Source organism: Amblyomma mixtum, unplaced genomic scaffold (genome assembly GCF_055824585.1).
Source record: "Amblyomma mixtum isolate Tamu unplaced genomic scaffold, ASM5582458v1 scaffold_65, whole genome shotgun sequence".
NCBI lineage: Eukaryota > Metazoa > Arthropoda > Arachnida > Ixodida > Ixodidae > Amblyomma > Amblyomma mixtum.
In genome coordinates, this window is record NW_028317762.1 from 53,009 (window position 1) to 69,708 (window position 16,700).

General features: G+C 46.5%; 1 protein-coding gene and 1 non-coding gene across 6 annotated transcripts in view; one reads left to right on the forward strand and one right to left on the reverse strand.

The window, feature by feature from the left end:
* The first annotated feature begins 5,872 nt into the window (after positions 1-5,872).
* The window catches only part of LOC149324343 (CLIP-associating protein 1-B-like), a 48,635-nt gene continuing 37,807 nt past the window's right edge, over positions 5,873-16,700 (forward strand). Inside the window, exons 1-7 of one of the 5 annotated variants that reach the window (XM_089565612.1) lie at positions 6,061-6,091; positions 6,593-6,619; positions 9,478-9,583; positions 12,315-12,371; positions 14,992-15,056; positions 15,544-15,636; positions 16,097-16,242. In XM_089565612.1, the coding sequence (XP_089421738.1) occupies positions 9,532-9,583; positions 12,315-12,371; positions 14,992-15,056; positions 15,544-15,636; positions 16,097-16,242 (413 nt within the window). In that variant the 5' untranslated portion in view covers positions 6,061-6,091; positions 6,593-6,619; positions 9,478-9,531. Of the gene's footprint in view, positions 6,092-6,592; positions 6,620-8,677; positions 9,584-12,314; positions 12,372-14,991; positions 15,057-15,543; positions 15,637-16,096; positions 16,243-16,700 lie in introns of those variants that run through there. The other 4 variants (XM_089565608.1, XM_089565609.1, XM_089565610.1 and 1 more) reach the window with 4 other exon arrangements.
* TRNAL-CAA (transfer RNA leucine (anticodon CAA)) lies at positions 7,035-7,110 on the reverse strand. The gene has a single exon. It is a non-coding gene; the product is annotated as a tRNA-Leu (tRNA).

The window sequence follows — 16,700 nt, forward strand, 5'->3', positions numbered from 1 at the left end:
GTTAAGTCGATTTCGTGCGCTACCGCGCGCGCGCGCGGTTACCGGTGCGTGAAGCGGAACGTCTTGCCGCGGACCGAGGCGCTGTCTTGGCCTCGAGGCTTCGACGGATCGCCCGCCGAACGGCGCCGAGGAGGGGCGGTGCGTTTCGGGGCAGGACGTATACGGCCGGTAGTTCCCTCTTGGGCAGTTTTCCTTGGGCGGCCCAGTGCGCTCCATGTTGGTGGAATGGAGTCACCCCTGAAGTCCAGAGCCATGCCGTATATATAACGTGATCGCTTCTCTCGACGTTCTCGGCTGCGTCGCCCTCTTGCTATGTATACGCTCCCCCGTGGGGCTGCAATCGAGTTTAGTAAAGCAGACCCTCCTTTCTTTGTATTTTTCGCCGACTTGATCTGCTTCTTTGCGTGCCGTCGTGTGTCCAAAGCGTGCAACAAAGCAGTCTCCGCGCGCGGTCTCCGTGTCGTTGAGCCCGTCGTCCGCTGTTGCTGGAGCGTAGTCTCTGTTTAGAAGGTAGGAGTTTAGAGGACGGCTTACGTCGGAGACTACGCCTGGATGTCGAAAACAAAACAAAAAAACGGTTCCTAAAGTTTCTGGACTTGTGCAGGGCCAATTGAGGCCGTCCGCGCGTCGTTGCTCGCGTTCATCCGCGAAACAAGCGGCCGCCCGTCACACTCTGTACATAGTGTAGCTCCCCGTTCGCGCCGCTGGCCCGCTGGTTTTTCTCGGTGTTCGGCTGCTGAGCACACCATGAACAGACAGGAGTGAAAAGGGAGAAAGCTGCCCTCTAGCGCTCTAGGGCATTTTACTCCCTTTTTACTCCCATGTGGGCGTGTCCGTGTTTAGAATGCACGAAGAGGCGCAATCGAATCCCGGCTGCATTTCGGCAGAAGCGCACGTCCCTCTTCCTCCCTTCCCACGACCACAAGCAGCGTGAGACCTACCTTTACTATGCATCCTCCCTTTCCTCGGGCGTGATCACAGTGTCGCGTGGGTGGAACTGAGACAGCGAGACGCGTCCTTCGTTTCGCACCTGTCGCACGCAGATACGGCTCGCGCGCCGCTATTATTCGGCCGCCCGGCCGGCTCTTTTGTCCTTGCCATGGCTCAGACACTGGCAGCCGCGCACGTCCGCGAATATGCATGACCCGTGAGTGCGCGCACGTCCTTCCTTCGTCGTCCTGCCGTGGCCTATCGCTCCGTGCGCGGTCGTGGACGATCGGTCCTCCTCCGTCAGAGCGTCCTTCCTCGTCCACCGTCGTCGGTCCGGGCAGTCGCCGATTGGCGTTTCCGCTGCGCGCGCAAATCGGGGCCGCGTGACGTGCAGCGCCTGTCGAGCGGGACTTCCCCTTTGCTTTGTTTTGGTCTTTAAATGTTGGCTTGTAATAGAGGCTGGCTCATTTTGGTGCCGTGTGCCTGGGACTCTTCGGACGTTTTGCCCACACTTTCGGAGAAGGTTCGCTTGGTTCGGAAGGTCGGGCTTTCCTGCAGGGGCTCCTCGGGTGACCTGTATGTGATCGGCGACCAGAAATCCTATTTTACCCCCGGCGCAAGATACTTTTCTAATCATTTTTTCCTTTAAACTCCCTTTCTAGTGCTTTGCTCCTTTTGTTTTATACTAACATAGGCTACCTGTCTCTAATTTTATCTTTTTCGAGAGGAGTAATTCAAGGGTTTTCGGGGGTTGGGTGGCTTGTTTGGACGGCCTGGTGGGTTGTGAACTCGCTGCGTTGCCGATGCTCGAGGGCTTCCACAACTTCATGGTTGTATGCACTGGCAAGCTCTACACGGCGGCTAGCCGGCACCGTCTAGAGGCGTGCGAGTGAATTCCGACTAGAGGCGCAGTGTTCCGGCGAAAGTCATTTCTCCTCTAGCCCTGGCGGCCGTGATCGTTCAGATCTCTTTGCGGGAGGCTCGGTCGACTACGGTGTTTCCTACTGCTTCGTGTGACAGCGTGCTGCGTGTCGTATCACAATGAGCCAGTCTCGGAGCAGATGTGTGCCGGCGCCTCCAGGGGCCGTGTGTTGTCCCTCCGTGGTAGCCTGCGGCTGTAGGATGCCGCGTCGGCTTCCCCGCTTGTCCGCGGCAGAGCGCGATGGCTGGGCGCCCTGGCCCGCGGAAGATGCGCTTTGTTTTCCCACCGGGGATGCTGCGCGGGTGGCGCAAGGCCGTGCATATGCTTCGTCGGGAAAACAATGGCTTGCTTTGACGGCGCACTGCGGAACGATTTCCCCGTCTTCCGTATTGGCGGCCGGCTGGTCATCATTATGTTCGCGCAGGGTCGTTTGTTCTTCTCACGTATGCTTTCGCGATTAACCGCGGCTGTGCTGGTCGTGTGCGTCTGAATACAAGGTCGAAATGAAATTACACAAGTAAGCTAAACTTGGCTAGTCGGAGCAATTGCATCTTCGAAATACGTTGCGCGAAAAACTAGACACAGACAAGGTGAAGACAGGACACGAGCGCTTCTCACGACTGAATTTTTATTGGGAAGGATATCAGAATATATACCATAGATATGGAAGCGGGGAAGGAAGAAGGAAATACAAAATAACAACTCAAAAAAGAACAAGACGAGGAGATAAAAGGTCGGCGATGAAAGCAAGTACATAGCAACATAAAACACGTGCAGTGTTACTTAACAACCGATTCAAGGTACACAATCTCACTTTTTGTCAAGGCGATGGATGCGTCACTAACACACTCCCCCCCCCCCCCCCCCCCTTTCGCGATATGGAACGCTTCAATAATCTCTCTCGTTCCCCCCATATCGCGAAAGGGGGGGGAGTGTGTTAGTGACGCATCCATCGCCTTGACAAAAAGTGAGATTGTGTGCCTTGAATCGGTTGTTAAGTAACACTGCACGTGTTTTATGTTGCTATGTACTTGCTTTCATCGCCGACCTTTTATCTCCTCATCTTGTTCTTTTTTCACTTGTTATTTTGTATTTCCTTCTTCCTTCCCCGCTTCCATATCTATGGTATATATTCTGATATCCTTCCCAATAAAAATTCGTGTCCTGTCTTCACCTTGTCTGTGTCTTGTTTTTCGCGCTACGTATTTCGAAGATGAAATGAAATTAAGTGGGCTATCGACAGAAAAAGTTGCTGATGCGAGTGTGCGGGAAAAATGTTAAGTTGACGACGCAGTCATGCGAGCCAATCACCTGAAAACCAGACGACTGGTTGGTAGGCAGTGCTACGACACGCATATACACCCTTTGTCCAAAGTTTAAAGCCGAAGTGGAAGAGGAACTGTGATCCTCCCCCGTTGTCTGTACCGTCGGCGCAGGTTAGGATAGGACTTCCACCAATGCTTCATAAGCCCCGCTTCGCAGCTTAGGAGCACCCCCCCCCCCCCCCCCCCCCTTCCCTTCAGCCACTTTGTCTTGAGAAACGTGCAGTGCTCAGAAAATGCGGAGGGTAGGTAAGCGGTTCAGCCTCGTTTCGCGAGACAAGAACGTCGTAAGGCAACAACACGTAGGTGGTGTTGCATAAGGCGGCCCTCGACCGTGTGTTAATATTTGAGCTATCGCGACCTCTGCATATCACACCGTGTATTTTCCTTTTGCTTTACTTGCGTATCGTTTCGCGGCGAAAAGGGTGCGGAGAATTCCCTCCCTTATTTTGTCCCGTGCCGTGGGCGGCCGCGTCGTCTGTCGATGTGAAGGGTACGCCGCGACCGAGACGGAATGTCCGGTTAGCCTACATCGGTTATCTCGCGGCTTGGAAGCGCGCGGCGCCGCCACGCGTGTTTGCAAACGAACCGCCGGGGCGCGACCATGAATCACGCTGCGACGTTGACGCCGAGGGCGGGGGCCGACCACGAGGTGAATCAGGGCGGCCAGAGAGTTCCCCCTCGCCCAGCTAGCAGCAGGGGCCCCCTTCAGCGGGGTTCTCCCGCATTGACTCTGCTTTCGGCCCGCACACTGTTTTTCGGCAGAAGATCCCGCTTGACACTTAGAAGGGAGCATGGGGATGCTGAGGCATGGGGCATGGATTTGGGAAGGTGGTCGATCACATTGAGGAAGGGTGCTTTGTTAGCCACTCCTTACCATCCCCTGCCACCCTCTTTCATAGTGATGGCGTCAAGAGGAGGCGAGGAGTGGCAAAAATCTGCCGGGTGCTTTCCTGCAGTCCCTGGCATTCTGATTTTATTTACCAATAATTGTTCATGCATTCAGTTGTGACTGGCCAATCTTTGTGAGAAGCATATACAGGGTGCTTCACGTAACTTGAACCAAAGATTTAAAAAAAGCGATAAACCGCAGCCCGCTGAAACCAACGCCACATTATTTGCCATCATCTGGCGCTCCTCAGAATATTTTTTTAATTGGGCTTAATTAGTTAATTAACTAAGATGAATTATGGCCGCCGCGGTGGCTCAGCGGTTATGGTGCTCGGCTGCTGACCCAAAAGACGCGGGTTCGATCCCGGCCGCGGCGGCTAGAATTTTTTTGGAGGAGAAATTCTAGAGGCCCGTGTACTGTGCGATGTCAGTGCACGTTAAAGAACCCCAGGTGGTCGAAATTTCCGAAGCCCTCCACTACGGCGTCTCTCATAGCCTTAGTCGCTTTGGGACGTTAAACCCCATAAACCAAACCATAAACCAAACCTAAGATGAATTATGCAAATTTTCAAATATTCATTTTAGTGCCAAGACTGTTACGTTAGGTTGTAGAGCAGGTTTATAAACAACCGATCCAGTTTATTGCAGCATCGTATCTCCTACGGGGTCCTTTTTTCCGGGATTTAAAGAAAGCCCGCGAAATATGAAAAAAATGCCACGTGACTACGCTCATGCGCTACCAAATTGCAGCGCTCTCAGCGGCGTTTCGAGCAAACCGAGCGTGCCCGCTGACCGTGGCGAAGTGAACGGCCGCCGCGCCGCTGTGGAAAGTGCTGACTCACTATCAAGCCACTGCTAAGAGCAGCGGCTGTTCACTTCGCCACGGTCAGCGGGCACGCTCGGTTTGCTCGAAACGCCGCTGAGAGCGCTGCAATTTGGTAGCGCACGAGCGTAGTCACGTGGCATTTTTTTCATATTTCGCGGGCTTTCTTTAAATCCCGGAAAAAAGGACCCCGTAGGAGATACGATGCTGCAATAAACTGGATCGGTTGTGTATAAACCTGCTCTACAACCTAACATAACGGTCTTGGCACTAAAATGAATATTTGAAAATTTGCATAATTCATCTTAGTTAATTAACTAATTAAGCCCAATTTAAAAAAAATATTCTGAGGAGCGCCACATGATGCGCGGGCTGCGGTTTACCGCTTTTTTTAAATCCTTGGTTCAAGTTACGTGAAACACCCTGTATAAACAAGTTACAAAGGCATCATGCCACCAATAAGGTTACTGTACCTCTCTTTTGAGAGTGTCCTAGTGCCTTTCCCATTCTTGGATACCTCCTCCCCACAGCACATGTACGAACACATGCATGCACACTCTGTCTCTCTCTAGAATGCATGCTTCCATTTTGTGCCACGTGGTTTAATGCTGTTAACTTGTTGCCTTCTTGCCTTCTTTTGTGGTGTGAGCATGTGGATGCTGCGATTATCACTTAGTAACATGTGTAGCTTGACGAATTTGTTAATGAAGTGTCTTCAGAATCATGATTAGGTCATTGCCAGATTTGCACCTTTAGTAAGGTATGAATGAAAGCCGGTGGGAAAATCTCTTGCTAGTACATTAAGAAACGGCCATCACTTTTCTCCAAAAGTTGCCCTGCATTCTCATTTAAGTACTGTGGTGTTCACATTTTAAAAGAGAGGGGCAAAGTGTTATTAGCTGCCAAAAATTCTTAATACCTGAAAATAGCGTTTGTAGCATAGCCACAGTTTGCTAGAGCAGAGATAGTTTCAGCTTACACTAATCACGTTTCAAATCTCTGGAAGAGTGCGTCTCAGTGATTTGTCATTACAGTATTTCAGGAGCGAGTATGAACACATGACATTGTGTTCTGCGTTTAGTGATGTTTGTCTGTTTAATTGTTAATGCTTAACATGGTTTTGCATCAGCCACTGATCGCACTGGGTGTTTGTTTCTTCTCATTGCAGCTCACAGAGGTGACGACGAAGTTGACAGGGCATTGGTGAGTATTTTCATCGTTGTGCTTGCGTCTTGACACTGCTCATTTGCCTTGTAACTGAAAAGTGAAGTCTTACTAAGAGGATATTTTTACTCATTTTACCTGTGAAGTCTTTTGTCTGCATGTCTGCATGGGGTGATTCAGTTCAAAAGTTTTGATGTTTGCAAAGACTTCCTTATAGTGTGTTAAACTCTCGGCACATAAGCAGAGACATTTTAGTGTTAGCTTATTGCTTGGGTGTGGTGTTTTCAGCCCCTGTATTTGTGGTCACTTTGTGTCGTAGCTCAACTATCTACAAAGGGAAGCTTTGGTAACTACTGTATTGTTCCTCCTGAATGTCTTTTTGCTTAAAATATGGCCCCAAGTGTTCTTGAGTCTCGTGAATTTCTCAGTTAATCATCTGTGTTCCTTTTTGTATTTTCATCTTTGTTGATTTGTTCAAAAGGTGGCTTGTGCAATAAGGGGGTTCTGATTTTTTTTTTCTTCAATGATGTTTCTCTGAAGCATCCTGACATCAATGATGCGGAAGCGGTAAGTAGTGTAGACAGTGGTGGTGCTTACCTGGGGCCAGTGCATGGATTGCGCATGACTACTCTTGCTTTCTTTTTAACGCGACACTAAAGGTAAACAAAGTCAGGTTACACAATTAGATTGTCTTCAGGGAACTCCGGCAATGCTTTCCTGTGTGAGGAGATTAATTCTAAGTGGAGAAAATTGCAAACAGGCCCCACCTTCAGTCCCCTTTTTTTAGTCTGGCACACAACCCAAAACTATCTACGTTACTCCAATGACAAGGGAATGGCTTTCAAAGAGGTGCGCTCGTTGACATAACTGACGGAAGCCAAGTCTCCAAAGCCAAAGAGCATAGGGGATGTCTCATTGTTTTTTAATTTCTTTTCAGTTTTTATCAATGGGAGATTAATAAAAGCAGTAGAAAAAAACCACATGCTGCCGATGGGATCCGAACCCATGGCCTCCAAATTTTGCGTCCGGTGCTCTACCAACTGAGCTACGGCGACAGCTTTCCAATCTTTCACTTTCAGGGGTATTTATATGTAGTGTAAGCGAACCTTGAGAGTGTTCACCAGCACCACCCTTGTCTGCAGCAGCTGACGTATTACATTCTGTATTACTGCGAGTACCACATAGGAACGTGGTTGAACAGAGAGTGTGGAAGCTGTGTGAGAACCCTCTTATGCTACCTAAGGCTATTCAATAGACTATGAGCTGTTCAGACAAGGGAATGGGAAGAGATGCTCGTTATGACATAAGTGACTGAAACTAAAAAAATATTTTAAAAAAGACATCACTTATGCTTCTTGGTTTCGGAGACTGTTGGCTTTCGTAGTTTACGTTATTTCAAGGCATGCATACTCCCTTGCCCTTGGTGAATCACAAGCACCACAGTCGAAAGTAGTGGGTCGTGGAAGCCGAGCCACCGGAGCAGTGAAAAACAAACCAAGGAAACCCCAGAATGGGCTGTGCTTATGCTGAGCACATTTTTGTTGTAACTGTTAACGCATTTCTACATAGCAGACTTTGCTGCTGGCCCCAGAAATAAAGTTTCAGATTAGGCCCCTGGGTAACACTTCAGTGACAGGGGCTCAACATCACAAATGCTGCTGAGAGTTTGCACCTCTGCGATTACTGTGTAGGCTTAGTCCTGTAGGCCAAGTCAGAACACTGTGGCTTTCAGTGGACCTGCAGGATTAATTGTTTTCAGTTTGTGCAAGTCTGCAGTGGCAGCTGCAAAGTTTCAGCCATCACAGTTGTACTGTTGCAACGACTGAAGCATTACTGAAGCGAAATTGGCCAAACAGAGGCACAGAAAGTAATCAAATCGATCAGTCAATAGTGAATGAGGAATGTTTGTTAGTGGGGTCAGGTACTAGAACTCTGTAGTGGCAACTGTAACCAGCCTGTCTCTTTTACATCATTTTCTAGGTATAAGACTTAGAAATTTATTCATTTCGGAAACTTGTCAGTCTAGTTTGACTTCATGTTTTTCTTTGGTGTCCGTTTTAATTGCCGAAACCGCATGCATCAAGCCATTCTATGCAATTATATGGTTCATTATGACAGAGAAATATTAGCAACAGAGTTGCTATGGCCGCTTTTTACTCTTTGCTTACCGCACTTACTCAAATCGTTCAATTTGAACAATGGCTCAAAATGCCTCCTCCTGAGGTAACCAGGCCGCTTTTGGACAAGTAGCACCATTCAATATGTTGCAAAAGGACCCTATTTCAGTTCGGAATCGGATTTTTTGCCAGTCGCATGAGGAAACGTTTGCATACTAATGCAGAAAACGTATGAGAGTCTCAAATTTTTCTCCAGTTAATTTTTTTTCTTATATACGGTGTCTTTTCCTGATATCATTGAAAAGAGAATTCTGTTATTTACAATATGATATGCTATAATAAAGGAGGAGGAGGAAAAACTTTTGTGCACACCAGCCTAAATTGTCCGTTTTCACGTGGTAAAGAAATAGTTAATCTTCTGATGCTGCAATCCACCACTGATGCCTCTCATAAAGCCTTAGTACTCTGTTGCAGTATGTTTTTCTGTCTATGTGAAGGTACAAAGAACTACTAAGCTTTGCTGGTCTCTGTTGCTCTTTCAATGCTTCTTTGACCGATCGCTTACTTGGCATTTTTGGTTAGCATTCAGGCACTTGCAGTCTTTTTTCTCTCTCTCTGCGAGTTGGCCATGGAGGGAAGGGGAGAGGCATGGCTACATGCAGTTTTACTTTGGGGCTGGGAACTGCACTTTATTTAGGTTGAAAATGCTTCGCAAACTTGCCGAGAACTGGTGGGAAGGGCACCTAATCAAAGCATGGCTGTGTGGAAAACAGGCTTGCACCTTACATATTTTGTCTTGCTGCAGTTGCCTGGCATCCTTGCAGCTCTGGTTATTCACTTAGACATTATGTTTTGTTGTGTGGTTTGTTCGAAGCAAAAATTTATGAAAGTGAAATTAGAGTTAATTTGGGATTTTGAGCAAGGCTAGTGTTCATGCATGAGTAAGGTCTAAAACATTGTTACTTACACCTCTTGAGATTGGAGTTTGTGTGGAGCATTTTCAGTACTACACATGACTATGGTCACCATTGCTGGGTGTGTACTCTCTGCCTTGCTTACACTGGCTTTTCCAGACATTAAGTAGCTACTGATGTGTTTGTATTTACTTCTAGCCATGTGTATTGAAATATAAAACTAATGCAATAAAGCTATGCAGTGTATTGAGAGTGCTCATAGAGAAACGTCAGGACTGAAAAATACCAGATTAGTGTGCCTGACCTTCAGCTCTAATGATAGTCAGTATCAAGTAGTGTTGATGAACCATTTCATCCTCTCTTCAGTGAAAGCAAAGAATATTTACTTTTTCAGAGCTTGGGGAAGTCTGCAAAAAGGGCCAGTAGCGCCCCTCCTAATAGGCGGGCAATGCTGGCTACGCCCAAACATTCACAACAACCAACAAGTTGTACACCCTCAAGTAAGTCTTGCATGCACACATCCTTCAAGATTGTTGTCTTGTGATGTATGCTTAGTGTGTAACCTTTTGCTTTGAAATAGCCTGTCCCATTCTAGTCCTAGCTATTCTTATAGGTTATGAAAAACAGAATTTCGCCCTGGTTTAGATATCAGCATTTTAGCTCATTACATATTGTTTTCCTCCATGAATTTCAATTTTATTTTCAACAGGAGGCAATAGTTTGTAGAGTTGCAAAAAAAATGCTGTACAATGTGCTTTATAAAGTTTCAAACTGATGTGTGGGTGTCATCCTTCAGTAAGGGGTTTCATGTGGTACGGTGAACTCCTATATTTTATCAGCACGAACCTTCTGTTTGTGCACTGGTTAGTGCAAACTGCAGCAGTACCACTCCAACATGCATCCCACAGCCACAAGGTATTGTGTTGCGGTGTGGGAGGAAAGAAGCATTTAAAAAGTGCATACTTCAACAGTTTTGCTTTCTAGTCTGGCAAGAGCTATGGTAAATTGCAGTTTGCCTTGTTTGCATTAGGCAGGCTCACTCTGCTCATTCAGCAGTGGAACAGTCTTGTTAAGAGAACGTTTTGTGATGACTGGTTGACTAAAGATGTCTGAGATTGCCTCATAACACCTTCTGTTGCGAAACCGAAACCGAAACAAGACCGCCCCAAGTCGGAAGGCAAGACAAGCCAAGCAAGCTGGGAAAGAGAAACCAAGGAGCCGCCCCTTGGGGCAGCAGTCGTGTCATGCATAACCTGTCAACGCTACAGTGCACGTCCAGCACCACAGCTTATCTTATGTCGCGTTCGTTAAAATTAGACAACTTCGTTTAGCGAGTACAACGACATCCGTTTATTTCAGGTTACATTACACGACTGCCGCCCCAAGGGGCGGCTCCTTGGTTTCTCTTTCTCAGCTTGCTTGGCTTGTCTTGCCTCAGGCATTGAACGAACGGTTTGCGACAGATGATTGCCAAGCAAGACACTTAGGATACCTCCCAGGGGTCCTTAAGGTGTTGGGACTGACGTGGAATCCCAGCACAGATAACCTCACCTTCGCCCCACAGTCTATCGAGCTACCTGAGCTAGGAACAAGTACTAAAAGGTCTGTTCTGAAGACTACAGCAAGACTGTATGACCCACTTGGATGGCTAGCTTCATTCACAGTCCGGGCAAAGGCTTTATTCCAAGAGCTGTGGCAAAGAAACGTGGAATTGGATGATATCCTACCCGAGGATCTGGACGCAAAATGGACGCGGTGGTTCGAAGAACTAACCGAATTGAAAAGAGTTCAAGTGCAACGCTGCTACAAAGCGGGCACAGTCGAACCTGCCATATTTGCTGACGCCAGCCCAGTGGTATACGGGGCAGTGGCCTACATCTGCGTAACAGATGCAGATGACATTAGCAAGTCAAAGGTCGCCCCGATCAAGCAACTGACTCTTCCGAGACTCGAATTGATGGCGCGTCTCTTAGCGGCCAGACTGAGTCGATACATCCAGAAAAGCCTGAAGGAACCACCACAAGTGACACATTTCTGGACCGACTCGGCAATCGCATTGCATTGGATCACGGGAGAGCCCTCGCAATGGAAACAGTTTGTGAGGAATCGCGTAACAGAAATGTAGCGTCTTACTGACGCCTCAGCATGGAGACATTGTCCCGGGTTTCGGCACCAGCTTATCTTATGTCGCGTTAGTTAAAATTAGACAACTTCGTTTACCAAGTACAACGACCTCCGTTTATTTCAGGTTACATGACACGACTGCCGCCCCAAGGGGCGGCTCCTTGGTTTCTCTTTCCCAGCTTGCTTGGCTTGTCTTGCCTTCCGGCTTGGGGCGGTCTTGTTTCAGTTTCGGTTTTGCAACACCTTCAATAACCATGCACCGGAATTGCCCTGGAACCAGAGTGGCGCATGGTAGTGGTAAGGTGCCCACCTTAGTAGTGAAGGTAGTAGAGTTTTATGCGCACCAATGCAGCTTATCGAAGTTAAAGTTGTGCACCAATGTCATTTATTGAATATGCTATACTGGTTTGCAGAAAATTCCTCCTCATTTATGCTTGACTCATTAGTGTTCCTTTCTTGGGGCCTTTATGCACTCAAAAAACCGAACATTTTAGCCACTTCAGGCTCTGTCATGTTTGTCTTAAAGGAAGGTCACTGTATTTGTCATTGTTTTGCTAGTTTCATAACCTGATTTACACAAGATGATGGTACAGGGTTGTCTTGTTTGATACAGTCCCATACAACTCAAGAACTAAGCAGAAAATGCCTCTCAAAGGAGGCCCCCTAACCATTGGCATCAACCTATCTCCACGATGTCATGATCAAGTCTTGCAGGATGGCTGTCGTAATTTAATGACAGTAGTCAACATCATTGCATGGTGCGCAATTTTATTGTTGAGTTCAATCCAGGAGCAGTCTGCAGTGAGTCACCGTATTTCAATGGCAAGGAGATCGCCTAAGAGACATGAAACGGTGTCATGATTGGATCAGGTCTTTTATTTTGTCACAGTTAGACCTGAGCTTGTGTATTTCCCATTTGATTTGCCTCATGCCTGCAGCAGTGATGCAAAGCATAATGTTTCCTGTCTTGCATAACATTTCACTACGAATGCTCGTGTGGACAGCCTAATTACAGCTGGCATTTTGTTTTGCTAAAGCAGTGCATAAATTTACCTGTGTTCTGCGTTTGTGACGAGTCCTTACAGCTGTTTTCTTTTCCTTGCCAAGCACTGACACGAAAGCATAGTCTGAAAGGTACTCCTGCTGTTAAGGCTGCTGTATCAGGTACTTAACACCTTTCTAACAGTTGTGCCTAGGCATTTTGTGCATGTGCGTGTATAAAGATTTACTCCTGCTTTAATATCCAGTGTCAGAATTGTGCGCCAGGCATAAATAAATGTGCCTGCAGGGGTTTCTAACATTGTCAGCAGCTTGCAGCTAACCATGATTTATGTTGTGTTGTCTACAATGGCAGGAAAGTGAGGGAAACGAAGTCAAAGCATGGTTTTTTGTTATGCCAGTGCTGTCCAGTGGCAAGAAATAGCAATATAAGACGTCAACTCGCATTTAAAATGCAAATGGTAAATAGTGAGAGCCCTGCAGCCTCTTGTGCTCTGTAAGCTTTTGTATTGGCGACAAAGAGAAATATAAAACTGCAGGATTTGTTTTGAATGCCTCAAAAATTTGTGCATCATATTTTGCCATTTCTATACATACCTGTTAAGTAGGTTGTTTGCTTGCTCGTTCAGCAGTAAGTGCTGTAACTCTTGCTGTGAAACTTGACTGCTTGGTTTCATTTCATGCTTTCACCTTTTTTGCGTGTGTGACTGACATAACAAACTCGACGCCTCAATGCGTCCAGTACCATAGCCTCAACATGTCCACATGGGTGTAGGCACACTGTTCACAGCTTGGCGTGAATTTTATTTTCAACTGTCTTGTGTCGTGTGTAGCCAGCCAATCCTTAAATTGTTGACCAGCACGCGGCTCAGTCAGTGCCCCACAGCAGAGCTCAACAGTGAAATGGGCAAGGGCACATGCACAAAGCTTATAGGTGCTTCGAGAACCTGCTGCCGGTGGTAAGCTCCAAAAGAACCCCAGGTGGTGGAAATTTCCGGAGCCCTTCACTACGGCGTCCCTCATAGCCGGAGTTGCTTTGGGACGTTAAAACCCCCATAAACCAATAAACCAAACCAAAAGGCACCACAAAGCAGCTGCTATCCAGGTTGGAAAATCTCAATTGTGGTGGTGTAGCACTTGTGTAATTGACGGTCAAACAGCTCTTGCCATTAAAATTTTTATCGCTGGTCTTATTAGAAGCTAAAAAATTGACTCTTAGAACCCTTGAGGGTTTCCTTCTCGCCATTCTTATTGCACTGCAAGCCATATGTCGACCCTGAGGCATGTGAGGTGCCAGTGAACATTGTGGCTGCATCCACTTAGTTGTGGTGGCGGTGGTGATTTACTTGAAGGATGGGGAGGGTGCCAGTAGCAGAATGTGTCGCATTCAAGTCAAGTGCCTAAACAGGGGCTGGCCTTAATAAAAGAGATGGAGTAGTGATAGACAGGAAGTAGGAGGAGCAAGCAAAGATAACTAGTTATGTGCACACAAGCAATGGAAGCTTAGTACTGCTCATAGATGCTATGCGCAAATGTGTATAACGACATGCTGCACTCACAGCGCGACTTATTCAGCTTCCTTTTGTTCACGTGCATGCATGTGTGCGTATACCACTGCCCCACAAACTTAACACCAATGCTGGAGCGTGTGGCTTCTACTAACATTAGTGCCACACAGTGTTGGCTACTGGGTCTGACCATGCTAGGGTAGCTGCAGGGCACCTGCTGTCATCGGCCACCACAAACACACCGTGCAGCATGATATTGGACCCAGCAAATGTCAGTCCAAGCCACGCGCTCAAGCACTCGTATCAAGTTTGCGGGAAGCACTACACACACACTGACAGCTGGCAGTATGAATTCAGCTTATTTTCCATGTTCTTTCAGTGGTTCAGTGTTCAAAATTTAGGCCTCCTCTCCCTTGGTGTGTGGAAAGATTGCGCAGCATTCTGGCATTGGGAAGAAAATCGCACGTGCTGTGTTAGTGTGTGTTGTCAGCCTGAGTGTGGGACTTGCATTGCCCCTTAACTGGGGAGTTTTTTTTTTTCTTTCCCCAAGCATGAACGCAGCTGTAAGTCGTAATATGACATTTTGAAAGTAAAATTCTTATGCTCGATACGTGGTGTTCTATGTGCGAGACATCTTGAAGCAGGGCAGATTGCACTGCTTTCGAGCATCCATGTTGCATATGTTATGATTCCTATAACAAGTCAATATTTCCGCCATCTATTGCAAATAATCATACCTAGACTTAGACATAGTTCACAGTAGTTTCAATAGGTGTAGTCAGTCAACATGGTGTGCTCTGCATGTTCAAAACAAATGAACTGTGTCCTTATATATGCTGAGAAGTTTCTGGGGATAAGGAGAACATGGCTTTCACAGGGCAGGGTTAATTGGAGAGGTATAGGAGGGGCTTTTCTCTTGCTGTGGGCATAGTCAGGCTGATGATGATGACGTTTATATGCTTCCCAAGGCAAATTGCCAGAGATGCAAATCCAAATATGTGCTCCCCAGCTAATGGGTTACAGGCACTTTTCTGAAGTGGTAACTGTTTATAATGGATGTGAAAAAAACCTTCCTTGGAAATATATTTAACCAGTCAGCATTGTGATGGGAAGTCCTTCCTTGTGTAGTCTTGTTTGGCGCTCATTTGTAGTTATTTCAGCCTAAGAAATACAGGGGCTACTTGTAGGACTGCATCGCTTGTTTTTGTAATGACTGGTTTGAGAAATAAGAGGTAAGGGAATATGAGCCTCACTGTTGATTGCTTCTTCCCTTGCAGCTAATGCTGGGGCAGTGGACGAAGAAATGTTCATCAGATCTTTTGAAGAGGTTCCAAAAATACAGGTAGCTGTTTACCAAGTGATTCTTCAAGCATACTTGTACTTTCTCGAAAAACTTTCGTTTTTTTTTTTTTTTTTTGTGCTAGCAACTCCCTGCTCGCAAACGGGGCTGACCTGGCACTAAAGGTTTTATATTATGGGTTAGGTACAGCTGAAGCGTCTGAAGACATGGTTTTTTTCATTGAACATCCTGGGAGACTATAGTTAAATGGCCAACTGTGTGGCTGGCACTATTTGGTTTCGGTTGCTTGTGCACATCAAAAGTTAAACATGGTCATCATCTTCCTTATATGCGATGCTGTAGAGTTTGACACCTTTCTCTGGTGAAGGTGAACTTGTTAGTAGGCAAAATATTTTCATGCACTGCTGTATCATGCTTGTGCTCTTCGTGCACGACAGAGCAAATTGACAGCTGCCTAATGCCCTGCATACTGTCACAGCTTATGTGTGCATATATGTTGCCCAGTTCATAACTTTTCTTTTTCTTTCAGTTTTACTCGGCAAAGGACCTCGAGCAAGAGCTTGCGAAGGTCAAGCAGGTCCTGTCTGACACAGGTACTGACTGGGAGCGGAGAGTGGACATGGTGTGTTAACTTCCTATATTATTGGCAGCTCTATGTTGTTGTTGTTGTCAAGCAATTGGTGGAGCTTTGTTTAATGATCCTCTGTTCAGAGAAATCTCTGGAGCCTCTGAAAGAGCTTGCAAGTTTCTGCTCTTTAGTTTGGTTTAATGCGTCACATCAATAGGCTGCAAAAACACTTTTTGCTGGCATTTTCCTCAGTGGTGCTAAATGCAGTCTCATCCTGCTTCTAGTTGCATTTTTACTGCAATAGGTGATGCTAACGTTTGTGGTCTAGGTATAATTCACTTTATAAACCCTAAGCAGCAAACAAGTGTCTTCAGTTTGTGCTGAGGTAAAGTTGAGAAATGGGATGGGGCTTTCTCACTTTGAATCATTGGGGTCTACCGAGAGGAAGCTGCTCTTCTGCCAAGTTTTTTTTTTACCTGTGTTTTATGATTCTTTTTCTTTTTTTTCTCTCCAGCTGCGGCACCTGCGTAGCCTGCTCGTAGCTGGAGCTGCTAACTATGAAGAGCTTTTTATTAGTTTGAGGCTTCTGGAGCCTTCATTCCAGGTTTTGGTTAGGGACTTACGGTCACAAGTAGTCAGGGAGGCCTGCATCACTATTGCGTGAGTATTTGTCCTACTTCGCATCTCATCATCTCTTGCATCTTGGGGGGTTGCTGTCTGCTGTCTGAGTACTTCAAATTCAGTGTTCCTCTAGAATAAAACTGACACAGCCGTGCACCACAATGATTCTTTCAGCGTAACGTTGAAAAGGTTCGATCATCAGATCATCTTCAGAAACTTCTTTGTTCATTTTTCTTATGTACTGACACTGTATGAACCAATAATTTCGGAAGAAATTCGGGGAAGAGAGAGGTGTTGTTTTTGTGCCAGCATATCACCTTGCATTAGCTGAGTCTGCATATTGTGCATCAGTACACATTTTTAACCCTGCTGCTTGCATTATGTATTAATTGCTCCTTGGCATCATTAATGGCTTTTGTTCTCTGTATTTGTAAATTACCAAGCTGCAGTTATTTTTGGAGGAAACCGCCAAGTACAGCTGCAGCATTGTACAAAAT